Source organism: Xyrauchen texanus, chromosome 13 (assembly GCF_025860055.1).
Source record: "Xyrauchen texanus isolate HMW12.3.18 chromosome 13, RBS_HiC_50CHRs, whole genome shotgun sequence".
NCBI lineage: Eukaryota > Metazoa > Chordata > Actinopteri > Cypriniformes > Catostomidae > Xyrauchen > Xyrauchen texanus.
In genome coordinates, this window is record NC_068288.1 from 18,751,829 (window position 1) to 18,770,475 (window position 18,647).

The following is an 18,647-nucleotide window of genomic DNA, read 5'->3' on the forward strand; positions in this document are numbered from 1 at the left end:
ACAAGACTACATATAACCATACATGTCAAGGGTAAAAAATAAATGCATTTTACAGAAAAAACGTATACCTATTAAATAGCTGTAAAGTTTTCCTTGCTTTTAAGTTTTTACTTTTAGATATTGTTTCTAAATATATTTTAACATCGATTTTAAATTGTTCAAAATTTGGCATTTTTCCATTCCATTTCACTTTATTTATATAATCACGGGCAATTATAATAATTAAATCAAATATAAACAGAATATTTTTATCACCATCAAATGAAAAACATTTTAGCATAACATCAAATTCAAAGTTGCGTTTTCTTAAAACTGCACAATGATGATTTTACAGCTTCATTTCCGGTTATAGCGTAATTTCCTGTGAAGCTGCTTGTGTTGTGAAAATATAGGCGCTAAATTGTCAAATAAAAATGACAATTTGACTTGCGATTTTGTGTAAGGAATTGGATCATTTCCAACTGAATCTTGCATTCAGATTACTACAGAAAAAATATATATATATTTCATGTATTTACTGATTTATAAGTTGTTTAAATTTTTTACATTTTATATTTTTGTAAAAATCATGGTGATTTAGAAATTATTTTTTTTAATTATGATTAATACAGTCACCCTGTAAAAAAAAAAAAAAGTGCTAGATACGTATCAAGCACTTTTTGATTTATTTATTTATTTATTTATTTATTATTATTTTTTTACAGGGTGACTGTTTTAAGACTATTTGTTCAAATAAATGTCATAAATAAATGAATAATAAAAATAATTATTGAATAGTAAATTAACCTAAATCCAGCACAGTAATGCATGTTTCCACATTCCTACCTACGTGAAATGTGAATTCACTACACCGCCACACGATGTCACTTTAACCTTTCCACTCACGGTAATCATACAGTAATCAAGTTTGGAAAGGTTGGCTCGATCCCGAATAGTTTCACATTTAGAACACATTTTTGGCTTGACATTGAATATATATCCACAAAAAAATAAACGTCCTCTCACTTTCAGCTGCTTTTATTTTCAGCAAAATTAACATGTGTAAATATTTGTATGAACATAAAAAGATTCCACAACTAAGACACAAACTGAACAAGTTTCACAGACATGTGACTAACAGAAATGGAATAATGTTTCCCTGAACAAAGGCGGGTCCAAATCAAAAGTAACAGTCAGTATCTGGTGTGGCCACCAGCTGCATTAAAGTATTGAAGTGCATCTCCTCCTCATGTGCACCAGATTTGCCAGTTCTTGCTGTGAGAGGTTACCCCACTCTTCCACCAAGGCACTTGCAAGTTCCCTGACATTTCTGGGGAGAATGGCCCTAGCCCTCACCCTCCAATCCAACAGGTACCAGACGTGCTCAATGGCATTGAGATCCAGGCTCTTCGCTGGCAATGGCAGAGCACTGATGTTCCTGTCTTGCAGGAAATCATGCACAGAACGAGCAGTATGGCTGGTTGCATTGTCAAGCTGGAGGGTTATATGTGGATGAGCCTGCAGGAAGGGTACCACGTGAGGGAGGAGGTTGTCTTCCCTGTAACACACAGCGTTGAGATTGCCTGCAATGACAACAAGCTCAGTCCGATGATGCTGTGACACACCGCCCCAGACCATGATGGACTTTCCACCTCCAAATCGATCCCGCTCCAGAGTACAGGCCTCGGTGTAACGCTCATTCCTTCGATGATAAACATGAGTCTGATCATCACACCTGGTGAGACAAAACCACGACTAAATGAAGAACACTTTTTGCCAGTCCTGTCTGGTCCAGAATGTGGGTTTGTGCCCATATGCGATGTTGTTGCCTTACAACAGGCCTACAAGCCCTCAGTCGAGCCTCTCTCAGCCTATTGCAGACAGTCTGAGCACTGATGGAGGGATTGTGCGTTCCTGGTAGAACTCGGGCAGTTGTTGTTGCCATCATGTACCTGTCACGCAGGTGTGATATTCGTATCCTGTGCAGGTGTTGTTACACGTGGTCTGCCACTGCGAGGGCGATCATTTGTTCTTCCTGTCTCCCTGTAGCGCTGTCTTAGGCGTCTCACCGTACGGACATTGCAATTTATTGCCCTGGCCACATCTGCAATCCTCATGCCTCCATGCATGCAGCATGCCTAAGGCACATTCACGCAGATGAGAAAGGACCCTGGGCATCTTTCGTTTGGTGTTTTTCAGAGTCAATAGAAAGGTCTCTTTAGTGTCCTAGTTTTAAGTTTTTATAACTGTGATCTTTGCCTATTATCTGTAAGCTGTTAGTGTCTTAACGACCACTCCACAGGTGCATGTTCATTAATTGTTTATGGTTCATTGAACGAGCTTGGAAAACATTGTTTAAACCCTTTACAATAAAGATCTGTTAAGTTATTTGGATTTTTACAAAATTATCTTTAAAATACAGTGTGTGTGTGTGTGTGTGTGTGTGTGTGTGTGTGTGTGTGTGTGTGTGTGTGTGTGTGTGTGTGTGTGTGTATCACTTTGTGGGGACCAAATGTCCACATAAGTTTTGTAAAACCCGAAATGTTTGACGTCGTGGGGACCATTTGTCGGCTTATAAATCATACTAAATTATGTTTTTTGAAAATTTAAAAAAGCAGAAAGTTTTCTGTGAGGGTTAGGTTTAAGGGTAGGGGGTATAATATAAAGTTTGTTCAGTATAAAAACATTATGTCTATGGAAAGTCCCAATAAAACAACGCGCGTGTGTGTGTGTGTGTGTGTGTGTGTGTGTGTGTTGTTTTTTTTTTAATAATTATCAATTAGCGTGTGTGCAACATGTCAAGACAAACATTTTTTATTGTGTGAATGCATTTGTCCGTGTGCGTGTATGCGCGTTCACGTCCGCTGACCAATCAGAGACGTATCATGTAAATGAGACGTGAGTGAATGAGTACTCAAAATCTTCTGAAGTGAGAAACAGTTTTTACTTAACTCAGCACAGTCGCACACTTATATGTCTGTATTGCACAGGAATACACTCCGTCAGAGAACAGTGCGCGATACATAACTTAAGGAAATCCGGCTCTTATGTGCAATATGACTTTTGAAGAATCTAGTGGAGACAACGCCACGGAAAGGTATGTTTTCTCATGAATATAGCTGGTATATTGGCTCGAGGCGAGTTGTCTGTTCTCGCGCAAATAAAGATCACTCATAGGTTCCCAAAAATGTCTTATACAGATAGTTTTATAGGAGCCAGATGAACTGCCCGTGCATTTGTATGTGTTTCTAGCCCTCATGCGTATATGTCATTGCACATTTGTCTCCTTGGTTACTTAAAGAAAAACACGCTTGCATCGCGTGCAGAGATTACCAATCAAACGAACGAACGACTACTTTTTGAAATGAAACGTACAGATGACTACGGTTGTAGCTGATGAAAGATCGAATCCGCATTATTTTAATTAAACTTCCCCAATTCCTTTGCAAACCGCGCTCATGCACAACACTTTCCTTCATGTTGTTCTGTATGAGAAGTTTCTGTTTCATTATACATGAAGGATCGCCTGTAAAATAGACAATAGTTTCTGAAACGACCGAGCTAATGAGTTTTTCTTCACCTCACAGAATGGACTCGGTGGAAAAAGCACTGGAAGAGGTACTGACTGCTGCATTACCACAGGGTTGCATCACAGTCGGAGTTTATGAGGCAGCCAAGTCACTTAATGTGTAAGTGATCATTGCAGATCCTCTGCAAATCATAACATTCACGTATGGTTCACTAAACGTATTACTGCTTTTTGCACATTCTTAAATGCACTATCATTAACTCTTTATCAGGGACCCAGACAACGTGGTCTTGTGTCTGTTAGCCACAGATGAAGAAGATGTGAAAGATGTCGCTCTTCAGATTCATTTTACCTTGATCCAGGCGTTCTGTTGCGAGAATGACATCAACATCTTGCGAGTGAACAATATGAGACGTCTGGCAGAGATCCTCGAGGGGGTGAAACCGGGAGGAGAATCAATGGACCTTCACTGTGTATTAGTCACCGTAAGTGTCATTTCATTCTCTTAAACAGTCTTGCCTTTGGCACAGGTTTTGCTTGAATCAGGAATTGCAGTGGCAGTTTATTGTTGGTACACGAGGCAGCCTCTAGCTTTATTGTGAAATTCACTGCTGTTAATGGCTGCACAATTCTTAATGCATATTCACAACTGCCACCCGTGCACACAAGTGGTTTAGGTTGAGATTGGAAGGTTTCGTTAAACTCTTTGAGGGCAGCTCGACTGAAGGTATTTAAAGTTCAATGATCCATTAGAGTGTTTTGTGATGTGGAATTCCTGCACGTCTGGGGCTGCAGTAGACTGCTGAACTTCTGTGGCTGTCTGTATACACGGACCTTCCTGTGCAACGGTGGGGTATGTCTGCAAATACAGTTTCCTGGAAGAAAAGATTTGTGAAGTGACCATCTTTAACAAATTAAAGAGAGGCCCTTTGAAAACAAGTGCTTGTCAGTTAGCCAGCAGCTGATAAAACCCCTCACTTCAAGACCTATACTGTGGACATACTCCGATTACACAATAGGATGCATGAGAAATTCATAAACGGATCTAGAATGCATGCAATGTACAGTACAAGCAGACTTCATGATATTTCTCCTCTCTCTTGCAGAATCCACAGTCGTCTGTGTGGGAAGATCTGGCGCTCCGCAAACTGAATCGATTCTGCAGAGACAGTCGGTTTCTGGACCAGTGGGTGCCGGTTATCAATCTACCCGAGCGATGAACAAAAGCAGACAAACTGTCAGCTTTTTCAAGCTACTGCACTAGTTTTGTGTTCTGCCCTGGAAGAAGCCAAATGTTATCACTGAGAATGAGACATAAGGGGGATTAATGAAATGTAATGCATAATGAAATGTATTCCAGCAAACCCAATGATAAGAAGTGTGGATTTTGTGTTCAACTGGATAGGCGATTCATAGTTTGCCCCAGAGCAGGAAGAATGACTCAGCACTATGTTTACAGTGCTGCCAGGGAACGACAAGTCCTGCAGTTTGCTGGGAAAAGACTGTACAGGAAACCGAATCATGTGACTGCTCACCCACACATGCTGCTCAATTGTACTAAGAGCAAGCTGAGTGACTGGAGTACTGGTATGTTCAACTGGATAAAATGTGATCAGACTGTCAGTCTAATGGACCGTTGAGCAAAAGTTGGGCATGACACTTTTGCGGACACACTGCAATTTAAAGACCATAATTTATGATCCTAAAGCTGTCCTTTTTATTACAATTATTTAAAAGGGAATATACAACAGACTTTTGTTTTAGAAATAAGTAACTTGTTTTTAATTCAATGATTCTGGAATAGGTTCTCTGTATTTAAAACTGTTAATTTATTCATTGTATTTATATTGTTCTGTTCACCCTCAGAAATTGTTAGAAAATAAAATATCTGACCCATCTTCATCTGTCGTTGGCTGTGTTGCTAATGGATTTATGCATATGTCATTGTCATAAAGCCTTGAAAGAGCGTGTACGATAAGCCTGTCTAACTGGAATCCTACTCATAAACAGAAACTAAGACGACAGTATCACCCTCACATTTATCCTGACTTTGCAACTTTATATAATTTGGTATCATTATAAATGCACTACATGCTAAATATTTTGTGGGGCAGGCACATTTTGACATAGATTGCATAGCATGCAGTCTTCTCTTGAACTGTTAAATGTAGAAGAGAACAGAGAATTCCATTACGTTCCCTATGGCAGCTGGGAGACGCATGACGTCTGGTCATTATGGCCTTGTGTCTTAACACAAAACAGGAGATAAACTGGGCCCTGACCAAGCCAGAAATAGAAACGCGGCTGAAAGAGTGAATCATACCTGACAGCATTAGCATACAAGCGGGGTGGGGGATACAAAACGATAGCAGAGTTTAAATGTGGAAGAGTGAAGGCCATTCAAGGCTGCAGCAGGAAAGCTGACAAATAAAATTAGCTCTCTATACATTATGCAAGAGAGAGAAAGAACAAAGAGGGAGAATACTAGAAAGACTATTATGCATTAAATACCAGTGTAAACTGTCATTTCATTTCCTGAATTTAGACTTCAAATGGAATTGGGTTATTATATTGATCACTTGCAGAGAGAGGGAAGAATGCAGTAGTGTTTGAGCTGAGGAATCAATTAAAGGGGCCTTGGAGCAAATATGTCACCCAAAAGAAAATAAAGAAAAAAGTAAATTTTATATTATTTGTATGTGCAGTATGTTTGGTATATTTTTGTATTAAGATATTTCCTAAACTTAAATTCTTTAGATTAATTCGAAAACTATGAATTATGCGTTACAGATAATTAACTAGACTTAGAATAGATTAGAATGAATTAACTTTGAAATATGGTGACACAAAATATGTTTTGTATGGTTAGAAAATGCCATCATAAATGTAAATAAAGCACCTAAAAATCAACAATATGCATAAGGTTAGGTGCGCCATACAGCCCCTTAATAATCCAAAAAAGTTCATGTCTGATACTGGGTGTTACCTAGTACGCATCATGCCGTACCTTCAATGCAAAAGTCCCGTCAGAGAGCTAGGCTGAGCCATTATGTGAGGAGACCAGTGAATAAGCAAACAGTGCTTACATTATGCCCCTGCTGCAGTGACCCCGGCCTGCCATTAACCTCATCCTGATAAATACAGGAATGCAGTCACAGGGCAGAGGAGGGGGAGCAGGTAAGTGGAGTGATACAGAGGTACTTTCGCCCTGAAAGTGCCTAAAGGTGAGGAACTCCAGGTTTATGGCTTTGGGACTGTGATTTTTGGTGGATGTGAGATGTTTACTGTTCCCACACATGCACAAGGAATGCAAATGTTTCTTTAATTTGTGGCGACTGGTTACAACATCACAAATTAAAACCAGTGAGCATATAGCAGAATTTAAGGTCAAGTTTGCTCAGGGGTTAAAAAGCTATTGTTTAAATTAAATTAAATTAAATTGCATTATCATGTACTATCATGCAATATTACTTAAAAATTTAGCATCTGCAGTATAAAGCTATACCCAGCATAAAGCCAGGGCAAACATTAGTGCCCTACCTCCCATTAATGGGCACATGCACCTGTGGTATCACAAAGCTCTTGCACTCCTAATCTCACAATATATCTACAAAATAAGAAATACATAATAGATGATATATCGAATAGCTCCTCGGCTCCCCCATACCGGATTACTGGGTTTATCCTAGAGCTTTTTCGCCAAGCTGACAGGTAACCATGACCACAAAGCCAGTTCATCAATCATATGCAAGAAGCTTCACTGATTACATCAATATGGGCCAGTAAATACAGCCTGACCTGTTTGTAAGTGTAGAGAATATAAGAGAAGCTCTACTGGGATCATTGCACAACAACAGCTTTGACCTGGAGCCCTATATAAAACAGTCTGACAGAAAATTAGAGCAAGTGGAAATGTTGAGACCCTGAACACCTGGCTGCTGTGGGTGAGTATTACTATAAGGCAGTGATTACAATCACAATACATACTCCTGGCTGTCCCCTAAAATAAGCTGAATATAATTTAAATATGCTGGCTGTGAAATAGTGAGATTGTGAACATGTATTTACAGTGTTTGCAAGGCAGGATTGTATTGAAAATACTCAAACATTCTCATTAGAGGTTTGTTTTAAAACCCTAACCCTATTTTGCTTTATGTAAACTTAATAATTCTTAAGAAATGTAATATTAAGAGTTTGAAAATCTCCCATTGTCTTACAGTATATTAACAGAATGTTACCATTTAAATTGCAACCGATAGTGATTGCATCATTTTTGCATAATTAATTGCTATGGCAGTTCTTTCTTGCATTTACTTGCATTATGAATTGTGATTTTTCATATTGCTTTCTTGCATCTATGTCGCCCTTTATAACCAATTGTCTTATTGCTTTTTTGTATCTTTGTAACCATTTATAGCCATGGTAGAACTGCAAAGAATGCTGCATTGAGGGTTTTTTCACCCGGAGAACAGCATGATCATATGGGAGGTCGACATGTTGCGACTGAATGTTACAGCACCCTGACATCAACCTCATTCTGCTGAGTTGGGCAGAACCAATTTAGTTAATGTGAACTAACAATGAACAATACTTTTACCACATTTATTAATCTTGATTAATGCTCATTTCAACATATACTAATAATTAAAAAATGTATAAGTTAAAATCAGTTAATGGTTAATGTTAGTGTATAAAAACACAATTCTTAGTTCATAATACAAGGTAAATAAATGCTGTAAAAATACATTGTTCATAGTTAGTTCATGATACCTAATGCAATTATTAATATTAACAAATAGAACCTTATTGTAATGTGAATCCAATCCACTGATGTTAGTGTTAGTGCGTATGATTAATATGCATTCATATTGCTGTCGTGCAAGTACTGGTGTTTCTTTCAGGAAATACAAATATATTTAGTAGAAACATTTAATGTGTGCCTGCCCTGTAACAAATGAGACAGGAGTGTGAAGACAACAAAAATAACAAGACAACAATTTTGAGAATAAAACTATATTTAACTTCAGTTGGAAAAAAGACAACACAAGAAGTTCTTTTTAGAAGATGGAAAATTCACTCAAAAATGGTGACACTGAATGCTCTTCATATTAAAACATTTTTAAAGACAAAAAAGCTGACTGAAGAGCTTGAGCATGACATTTACAATCCAAAAGCACCTTTAGAAATGACAATAGCATACAGAAAAGCACAACTGTCCGAATAACAATAGGCCACTGTGACAAATATCATTTTGAATGCATTACTTAGTGGACAACACAAAAGCAAGGCTGCATTCTTATTTATAAATGTGTACTTGCTGAAACCATACTGTTATTAAAGAGGATTGCATTACAGCTGATACAGGAAAATCAGGATTCTGCTGTTTTTCTGTGCAGTTCAGTTGCACAGTCATTAACAATTAGGAATCAAATATGGAATGATGAGAACACAGTATAGAGTCTGTGGGAAGCATTGCTGCTGGTTCACAGTATTTGGTTCAGTCTGGTTGTAGAGTTAAGACAGTAGCACGGCAGTGAATAAGTAAGAGCAGGAATACTTCATTAAGGCCTTTTGTGGTTCAGCTGGTCTGGTGGAGTTGTTTTCTGCCAGCTGTGTGATGAAGGCTTTACACACTCACTTTCAACACACACTCAGATGCTTTAACTGCATGGTGATCCTCAGAGTGTTCAAAAATTGGTGCAGGGAATGTAAACATGGAATGGTGTCAAAATGCATGATTATAACAGTCACAAACATAACTACCTTTATAGAATTCATCATCTGCTCACCATATGTATACAGACAAATCATACGAAGCATTGATAGTTTCCATTGCTGATCAGATCCAAGAATAAGATGGCACAATGACATTTAATCTTTATTATAGAAAAAGAGGAATTAGATGGAAACAATCAAAATCAATGTTTATATTGAATTAAGCATCTTGTAAATAATCATTAAAGGGTTGCAATATATTACCGTACCATTATCTGCAATAAAGTATTGCTAATGTATCTATCACACACAGGGCAAAAACGCAAGTCAAAGTATTCCAATGTGATCCTGCAGCATCTACTGAAAGTGGGTGTTCAAAGAATGGGTGTCAAAAAGTGGAATGAGTCAAATAAACAAATTTTGTCTGGCTGATTGAAAAAAAAAAAGAAACAAACAAAATGCCAGCATTTCAGATGAATGCATGAACACAGAATGTTGTATCATTCCAGAAATGCTGATCTGCAAGTTTTTGGCAGCTGTTGAACTTTTGAAACAGTCCCCCTGGTTTACTGAGAGAAAAAGAAAATGGCACAATCTTGTGTGTAGTGACTCGACAGGAAAAGTTTGCTTTCTTTCACGCCATTGTTCACACAGAGTGAGTTAGGGAGGGAGGGCAGGAGTAGTAATGCGTCAGTATGACGCCTCCACAGACACCTGTTTACCCCTCCAGTGAGCACAAGCACCCTTCACACATTAGTAATGTTGACATTTCAACTCTCACATCAGCCCCTCACACTCCCTGTGACTGGATGCATTTAAAAAGTCACATGGGGTCAAAGCACCACTGATGAGGCTTTGCATATCTGGAGTTATATATTACAGCATGCAGTCATTAAAAATGATCGCTTCCTGTGCTTCGTGATACTAGTAAGGTTTGGAACTGCCCACTCTGACCTCACCCTTTATTTGCAGAAGTCACCGGTGCCAACCACATCAGTGAGGAGCATCACAAAGCAAACAAGTTATTTGTGCTGAGTCCAAAGCTAAAATTTCATTCGTGGGTTGGCTTTGTCGTTGCACCACAAATGATTTTGTTTACTAGGTGCTTTGGCTCTTCTTTTTATAGTTTAAACAAGAAGAACTTTTCTAGACAGGAGATTTGTTTCGTTTCAGCCTTAAAGCCAGTGGATACAGTCAGATAATGGCTTGGGGTTTAGTCACTTTAAGGTGAATAGTAAGTGAATGTTTGAAGATCCTATTTTCTCTTTAACTGAAAAAATAAAGAGCACATCAAAACACACATCAGGAGTTCAAGCATCACACTACAATATAGTGCAGGGCTTTTTATCTTTAAAAGGGTTTTCTGAAGTAGGGATACCCATTAGCAGAGGGTCATATTTGGCATGTTCACTACAGTAATGCATGAGGTCTGCAGAAGCTTTAGAGACCTGCAGATAAGAGAAAGAGAAAAAAATATGAAAAATAATACATTTGTGTGGGAGAAGCAGTGTATAACTATAGTCATCATTAATTAGTAATTTAGCTGATATATTGCATTCATCTGAAGTTATTTTAGGGTCAACCTATTTGGAGCACCCTGATTTTAAGTGTCCTATTCAAGGACACACTGGTGATACTCGACTGACAACCTTTTGGTCTTGCTCAGTTCTTTATAATATAACATGGAGTGGTGGTGGCGTAGTTGTCTAAAGCACATAACTGCTAAACTGGTAATCAGAAGGTTGCTGGTTCAATCCCAACAGCCACCACCATTGTGTCCTTGAGCAAGGCACTCAACTCCAGGTTGCTCCGGGGGGATTGTCCCTTTAATAAGTGCACTGTAAGTCGCTTTGGATAAAAGCATCTGCCAAATGCATAAATGTAAATGTAACATTTCTTCATATATAAAAAATAAAGCACTGGCTGTTTTTCAAAATATTAACATATTCCCAGACTAGTACACTAACAGAGTTCCAAAACATTCCACTATATGTTTTTTTTTTGGGGAATGGTGCCATGACACTTCCATGTTTTTTTTAACATGTACCATGGAAATAACATGGTTTTCTTCTACATGTGCCATGGTAGTTCCAGGGTATTATTTGAAATGCCTTAGATGGAAATACCATGCTACAGTAAATTAATATGGCATTTAATTAGTCATCCTGGGACCGGTTGCATAAATCTGTTTTAGATTAGTCTAAATTAGTTTAGAATAAATTAGTTATTCTAATTTTAAGACTGGTTTGAACGTTTGCATAAAAGTTGCATAAAAAATTTGATTGGTCTAATTTGAGACCAGAATGAAAGACTGCATTCCCTAGGCTAAGTTTTGTTTACATTCTATGTTGCCATGGAAAATAACTGTCAGCTGAGGGGATTTCAGTTGTTGACTGAAAGAGATTTAAAGCTGAAGTATGAACTTTTTTGTGTTAAATTACCTTCTCCTGTCCTATCCCAGAGACAACTACTGTATAAGTAAGCCATAGTTTAATTTTCTCATGTCTTTCTGTGGCACTTTGAAAATTGCTGAGTTTGCTTTGACCGATCCACTTAGACCTGCCCCCCAATTTTTTGTTTTCCCAGGTAAAAAAGAAAAGAAAAAACAACCTTTTGAAAGTGCTTATCTTTTTTCTTAAGAAAAGTTTTACAAAAAAAAAAAATCAAATGTTATTTGCAAATTGTTGTAAATAACATCTTAAAGTTAGTGTGTCGGGTTTAGGGTAAGGATATCTGTTTTGTTTACCTCACATTTGCTTTAATGACAGTATTGGTTAGGTTCAGATGCAGCAGTTGGGTAGGGACATTGGCCTTGTTAATTTCAAAAAAGAAAAACAGATCATCTCACATTTGTTTTTTAGGATACTATTGGTTAGGTTTCAGTTAAAGGTTTAGGTTAGGGAGGTAGGTTTTATTAATTTACAACTCCATAGAACATTAGGGCCCAAACATACGTCATGCAAGTATGCAAACACAGACGCGAGCGCTTCGGTCAAGTGAGTCCAAACATTTAATTTGTATATTGGTGTACATCAAAGTAACATGGCATTATATCTAATACCTTCACTGTAGAGTGGTACAGACACTGTTATTTATCAGCTATGTTTATTGGTTATTATGACATGCACTAGTATTGTACCTTTATCCTCTCTGTGTTAGCTTCTATCCGTAGCTGTTGAACAGTCCTTCGGGCCTGGGATATATTATTCGAACTTTGCATCTTAGATGACATCTTTGATAATCTTCAGATACCTGTGGGGAAAACAAATGCAAAATTAATACAGACAAATGTTCTTTGTTACCAATGAGCAGTCAGCAGTGCAGATCAACATAACAAGTACACATCAGTCCACCCTCATGAATCTAGTGGTGTAAATCGGCAGTTTCATCTTGATCAATCTTATATAAATTCTCAATATTATATCAATCCGATGTTTGCGATACCTCAAAGTCTGCCATGATACAATTTCGATTTGATTCGATTCAGGTGCCTGTGATCTATATTACGTTATTATCTCATGTATGCAACCAAAATATAACTGGAATATTTAATTGCACTCTCTGAAAAGTGAAAATCCAGTATCCTCTTTGGGTCATCCACAACAAAATAAAAAAATTATACAAAAAAATGCACACGTCCATGTCTCACATGAGATGGATATTTAGCACTCATAAAACAAGATCATAAGGTAATATCAAAACATTGCTGCATCGCCTGACAGAAATGCATAAGGACGTAGCTGGCATTAAAAAGTAAACAATTTCTAAAAAAAAAAAATACACATTTATGAGTTGCATCTATGACATTGCATTGTTGGTTATTAGATCGATGAATTGTTACACCCCTACATTATTCAGGACAGTAAGTTGACACAAATGTCACAAAGCAAAACTCTCAGGACAAACATGTGCAGGGCAGGAAACTTGACCTATATAATATCTGTATGTACATGTTTACACAGTCACACAGTAAAGCTCTCTGAAGAGGTTTCTGGGGGCCCCTTTAACCCCTGAAGTGGATGGTGGTGTTGAGTGCATCAAGTACCCAGCCAGAGGCTTTTTCACTAGGTCGGCAACCTCAGTATTACCTTTTAACTCCAGGATAGAAAGCAAGCAGTGTGTCTCCAAGTAATATAATACTTCAATAAACATAATTCACGCAAGTACGCAGACGTGATCGTTTGGCCAACGCATGATCCTGTTGTATATACATTATGTGCACTCTTGCATTGCTCAGGCGGTTAAAAACCTCAGATCACAAGGGAGCAAGAGATTTTTTTAGGCGTGACCACGACACCAGTTGTGGTAGATGAGTCGATAGTTGAGGATTGTGGAGAGAGAAAAAGTTTGTTTGAATGGACTGGGGACAAAATTCGCACATATGTTTTTTAAAGATTAAACTCAAATTTCTGCCTGAGTCCACCAAGACAGTTGTTGACTGAAAGAAGAAAATATGCTCTAGTGCCCCTTGTGGCAACGCTGAGAATGCAGTGCGTACTTGCGTTGACGTGACACATCGACGTGGGAAATTGAGCTTGTGTAGCAAGATACGTCTGTATTCACGTACTTACGTAGAGCATGTTTGGGCCTTTACCGTCCCTGCAGAGCACTTTCCATATACCACCATCACCGGTTAAGCTGCCAACTCATCTTTCACATAGAACACACGTGTATAGGCACAAAGAGTTAACGGTGCAGTCAGGTGGAAGGGGTTGTGCTATCCAAATGGCACAGAGAAGGATATGGTGGAGTGGGAGGGGGGAGATGATATCTCAGTGACCGAGAAATAATGAGAAAAACCCTATCTGGCTCCCGGACAGCCTAAGCATGGATTAAGTGGTTTGGATAACAACTAGTTGTTAATGCAGTGATGTAATAAGTGTGAGACAGAGACTTCCTCCTCCATAGTTGTGAGTATAGGTCTTCACAGGTCCAAAAATGTGTTCCCGGACCCGAAGAGACCAGAAATGTGTTTTCCGGAACCGACCCAGACCCGTTTATTATTTAAAAGTTTGGATCCGGACCCGTGCAGAACCGAGAAATGCCGTAAATGTACTACCCGGAACCAACTCGGACCAGTCTATTATTTTAAATCTTGACCCGGACCCGGACGGGACACACAGACCCGATTGAACTCGATTGACAGCTAATTGCTATTAACAATTTAATTTACAAGTTGTGAAAATAAAACTTTGGGTCTTACCTAATATAACGTTAGTAGCCTTCTCTCCTCTACCTGACCGTGACGCATACAATCCATCCTCCTTGCCAAGAAAGTTGGTATAATAACATCCATGTTGTTCCTCTCTTGCTGACTGAAAGAGTATGTATAATCCACTCATTATTTCAGCTTCAAATGTCCACTTGTTGTCACGGTGACGGATGACAAAGAAGTCTTTGCAGTATTTTTTGTATCTAGCATAAAACGATATCTTCCACTGTTTGCCCTTTTGAACTATAATAATGATTGCTCGTTCAGTGCCACGGCCGCTGACATTAGCATTACTAATTTGCTGTCATCTGTGCTCTTGGAGACATGTCTGACCATAGATTTTAGATATACAAAGCGAACAAACTCCAACCACAATATCTCAAAAATTGCGCTGATGCCAATAATGTACTTCGGTTTTACGTCATCTTTCTAACACCGATATGGCCCGCCTTTTAAATAAAATAGCCAATAGTCAATTGGTAAATTCATCGTGTTACTGCAGACGTTAAACAGACCCGGTACCCAAGTACAAGAATGGGACCTGACCTGACCCGGGTCGGGTCCCGGAACCTCGGGTTCAGGTGGACCCGTGAAGACCTCTAGTTGTGAGGTCCAGGGGCAATCCATACATTACGGTCCAGAGAGCATGCTGTTTAGCAGCAACTTAAAGAGCACAACCAAAAGATGACACCTCTCTCGATGGCAGTTTACTAACAATTTCTGCATTTGCAGGACAATAATATGGGCACTTAATTTGTAAATGATGAAGTCAAAACAAGGACTGGTGATGGATCTGCCAGTTTTGGGGGAGGAGGGACTGGAGGCTGCTGGATCTGATAGGGTGGTGTCTGTGTTGTTGGGTCATCATAAATGAAAAAGATTGCATTTAAAAGCCAAAACATTTCTATTAAGAGACACAACTTGATGTGATAAAATTACATTGTTTCCAACCTGGTCTCATAGAATGAATGTTACTCTATATACATATCTGCAAACTGTCTTTTACGTGCCGTTTTCTACATTTCGCTGCAGTTTCCTGGTAAAATGAACAGTACAGACGCTACAACAAATGTTTTATTGATTGTCACACAAATCATGTGTACAATTGCTGATTATGACTTCATAAAAAACACAGAAATTATATAAAAACACTTACTTTAATGCATGATTTGAAAAACGATGTAATGACACTTGTTTTACATAGCCACCTACATATACACACTTATTCCAATATCATTAGCTTGCTTGGAAGCTCACCTGATGACTGCGGTTTGAGTCCAGCCAAAGATGAACGAAAGTAAAATTGGCATAGAAGTGACACAAAATGACACGATTGCTTCATTAAATGTGTTTTGTTTTTCTTTTCTTCAAATTTGCATTTTAAAACACTTTCAGTTAGGGTTAGGTGTTGGTTAAGGGTAAGGTTGTCTGTTTTTAAAACCTCCATCTGACATTTACCTTAAAAACCTCACCTGAGCACGTTGCAGAAACGTTGCAATGCTCAAGTACCTATTGTGAGGCCGAACTGATTGGTTATATTAAAATGAAGGTGTCTAGACTGCAAGCAGCATGGCATCAGATAACTTGCCATTGATTATGATGGGTGCAACATGATGCTCAGTTATAGATTGGGTATAACAGGTGCATTAACATAGTGTTACTACTGTGGTTAATAACTTGCACTAGGCTAGACGAATATGTAAATAATTTGTAAAGAATATTTTCAAAAACATATTGGTTTGCTGGACTCTTAAAAGAATAGTTCCCACAAAAAGGACATTTCCATTATTGTTTATGCAACCTAATGCTGCTCCAAGACAGATCAGAGTCACTATTCACTAGCATTATGGCAAATAAACCCTGTGAAAAAAATTCACCTTTTGTGTTCCATGGAAGAAAGAAAGTCATACAGATTTGAGTGACATTACGGTGAGTAAATAATGACAGAAATTTCATTATTGGTTGAAGTCTTCTAAAACTTATGAGAAACTCGACAAACAGATTGTATTCATGTCTGTATATGTTACGTAGATTACAGATGATTAACAAAAAACTACAATGCTATGTTTTGTTTTACATATTTTACAGGTCTATTGCAAGTAATTGAAAACATTTATTAATATACTTGGTCATGGCATAAATGTCTTTCAAAAGGCATATGAGGTGGGGATTCACTAAAATTGCTGCCAGATCCAGCTTGTTTTGGCACTAATTAAGCCCTGCTAGTTACACCCGTTGTGTGTTTACATTGTGGCATTTTCTTAAACAATTGTTAATTTGTGCAAAGCTGCAAAGGCAGCTTTGATTGCATTCAGTTGATGTCAAGTTCAATCAAGGTTTATTAAGGATGCAAGCACAAAAAATAGGCATCCACTCTGAGAAAGGCTAGAGATTGTTCAGTCTGTTCCCTCAGAGTGGCTTCTGAACAATGAGTCAACTTTCCGCAGATGCAGCACAGAGCTGAACTTTGACGTAGACAGACACGCTCAAGAACAGAGCCAATTAAAATCCACTCACTACTTGCTTACATCAGCACAACGACCACTGACCCCTCAGTAGGCTAGCCATTGGTCCGCATCCACTCATGTTGGCCAAGTAGAGGTTCACGTGTGGAGAAAAGAGCATGATGACATTATGATTAACTGTCAAAAATCAGTGCGCAGAAAGCCTGCCAGAAGCCCACATCCGTTTCATTAACCCACTCACTCACTCCTCTCCTCTCCCTGCAGTATGTATAAATGATTAAAGATGTGTATGAATGTATAAATAGCACAGGAACAGGAAGAGAGGGGGAGTGTGTCAAAGCAGGATACACCCAAATCTCAGACCAGAACCAAAGTCTTAGCTTGGCAGAGAAAAAGATCACTAACTACTGCAAAGCTGGGCCTGTGGAATTTGATTCATTATTATATGTTATAAATATATATATTCATAACAATGTTGTGATAAAACACTGAGAAGGGAATTCACTTTACACCTTGTCTATACCGGGCGTGTCCTTTGACGAGACGCAACGTAACGGCTTGACGCTGTCTATACTGGACACGAATGTTCTAAATGGTTTATTTGTGTTGTCGGCAGTTGTAGCATCAGCACGTGCAGTGCAAAATGGAATGGGACACGCGTTTACGTGCCACAATAGACACTTCCAGTGAAGAGAGCATCATTGATTATAATGGGTTCTATTGCTTTTGAAGCGACACACCACTCGTGTCCGGTGAGGACAGGTTGTAAGTATGAATTGTGCCTGTTGACAGAATGGTTTATTTGTATAGTGCGTCTGTGTTGTTTTAGCACCTGAATCAGTAATAATTTATGCAAATCAGGCAAAGGCGTAATTTGCAAAAGGTGATTTAGAGGTTTTCAACCCAACCCCGGCCTGAAAGTCCTTACAAAAATCGAGAGTTTATGGCAAATTCACCACTGATCAATTTCACATGCAAATGAGCACTGCAGCAAACTTGAGGCAAATTGTGCATTGTTGCCAAAAGGTTTGCTGAAGGTTCACTTCTGGCAAACATTTGCAGCAAATCACAAGCTCATTTTCCTGTGAAAAAAATGAAAGGCAATTTTGCGGCAAGTTTGTAACTTTCAATTTTTGTAAGGGAGGGCTGAAGAAACCGCAGGGTTTCTGGGTTCAGGTCAGTTTTTCAAGTGTGACTTCAGGTTCGGTTCGGGTATTTAATTAAAGAAAAAATAACATGCTCTCACTCACAGACACTTGCGAAGAACGGGCCGTTCACACTGGACGTATTTTTGTGTGCATCTGCTCTAATTTTCTGGACTGATGTCTGTGACTGTGGCACCACGTTTCGCTGTTTCTTCAGCGTCTCCTCTTTTGACAGTGAACTTCAAATTTCCAAAGTTTCATTCATTTCACTGAGTCTAGCTTGTTTTTAGTGCAGGTGTCTCAAAGATTCAACATTCTGAACAATTTTACATAAAATACAGCCTATTGCAAAAAATACTCAAGAAATCATAAAGCAAGCGATTTCCAGTTCCGGTGGGTTTGGGGCTTAAAATCTGACAGTACCATTCGGGCCGGGTAGGTTCGGGCACACGGTCTTGGGTACGGATAAGATTCGGGTTTCATTTTGAGGAATGTGTGGACCTCTAAGTTTATTCCAGATCTTGCAAGCACAAAAAAGCCCTATAAATTTCAAAACAATTAAGTTGCATTTAAAGTCTTCTGAAACCATATGATAGATGTGT

The 18,647-nt window shown here is 38.6% G+C and overlaps 2 protein-coding genes across 5 annotated transcripts in view; one reads left to right on the forward strand and one right to left on the reverse strand.

Moving 5' to 3' along the window:
* The first annotated feature begins 2,884 nt into the window (after positions 1-2,884).
* LOC127654464 (growth arrest and DNA damage-inducible protein GADD45 alpha-like) lies at positions 2,885-5,400 on the forward strand. The gene is made up of 4 exons (XM_052141679.1): positions 2,885-3,076; positions 3,567-3,668; positions 3,780-3,993; positions 4,615-5,400. Exons 1-4 carry the CDS (start codon positions 3,027-3,029, stop codon positions 4,726-4,728), a joined length of 480 nt encoding a protein of 159 aa, XP_051997639.1. The 5' UTR covers positions 2,885-3,026; the 3' UTR covers positions 4,729-5,400.
* A 3,067-nt stretch (positions 5,401-8,467) lies between these two features.
* The window catches only part of gng12b (guanine nucleotide binding protein (G protein), gamma 12b), a 79,037-nt gene continuing 68,857 nt past the window's right edge, over positions 8,468-18,647 (reverse strand). For 3 of the 4 annotated variants that reach the window (XM_052141682.1, XM_052141684.1, XM_052141683.1), the window contains 2 exons: positions 12,363-12,475; positions 8,468-10,671 (listed from right to left, as the gene is read on the reverse strand). In XM_052141682.1, the coding sequence (XP_051997642.1) occupies positions 10,546-10,671; positions 12,363-12,455 (219 nt within the window). In that variant the 5' untranslated portion in view covers positions 12,456-12,475 and the 3' untranslated portion in view covers positions 8,468-10,545. The remainder of the gene's footprint in view (positions 10,672-12,362; positions 12,476-18,647) is intronic. The other variant, XM_052141681.1, reaches the window with a different exon arrangement.

Excerpts from the sequence above, each read along its gene's own strand:
- LOC127654464 (XM_052141679.1), top strand. The coding sequence starts at position 3,027 with ATGTGCAATATGACTTTTGAAGAATCTAGTGGAGACAACGCCACGGAA. Across the intron at positions 3,669-3,779 it reads GCAGCCAAGTCACTTAATGT|GGACCCAGACAACGTGGTCT; the intron begins GTAAGTGATCAT and ends ACTCTTTATCAG. Across the intron at positions 3,994-4,614 it reads TTCACTGTGTATTAGTCACC|AATCCACAGTCGTCTGTGTG; the intron begins GTAAGTGTCATT and ends TCTCTCTTGCAG.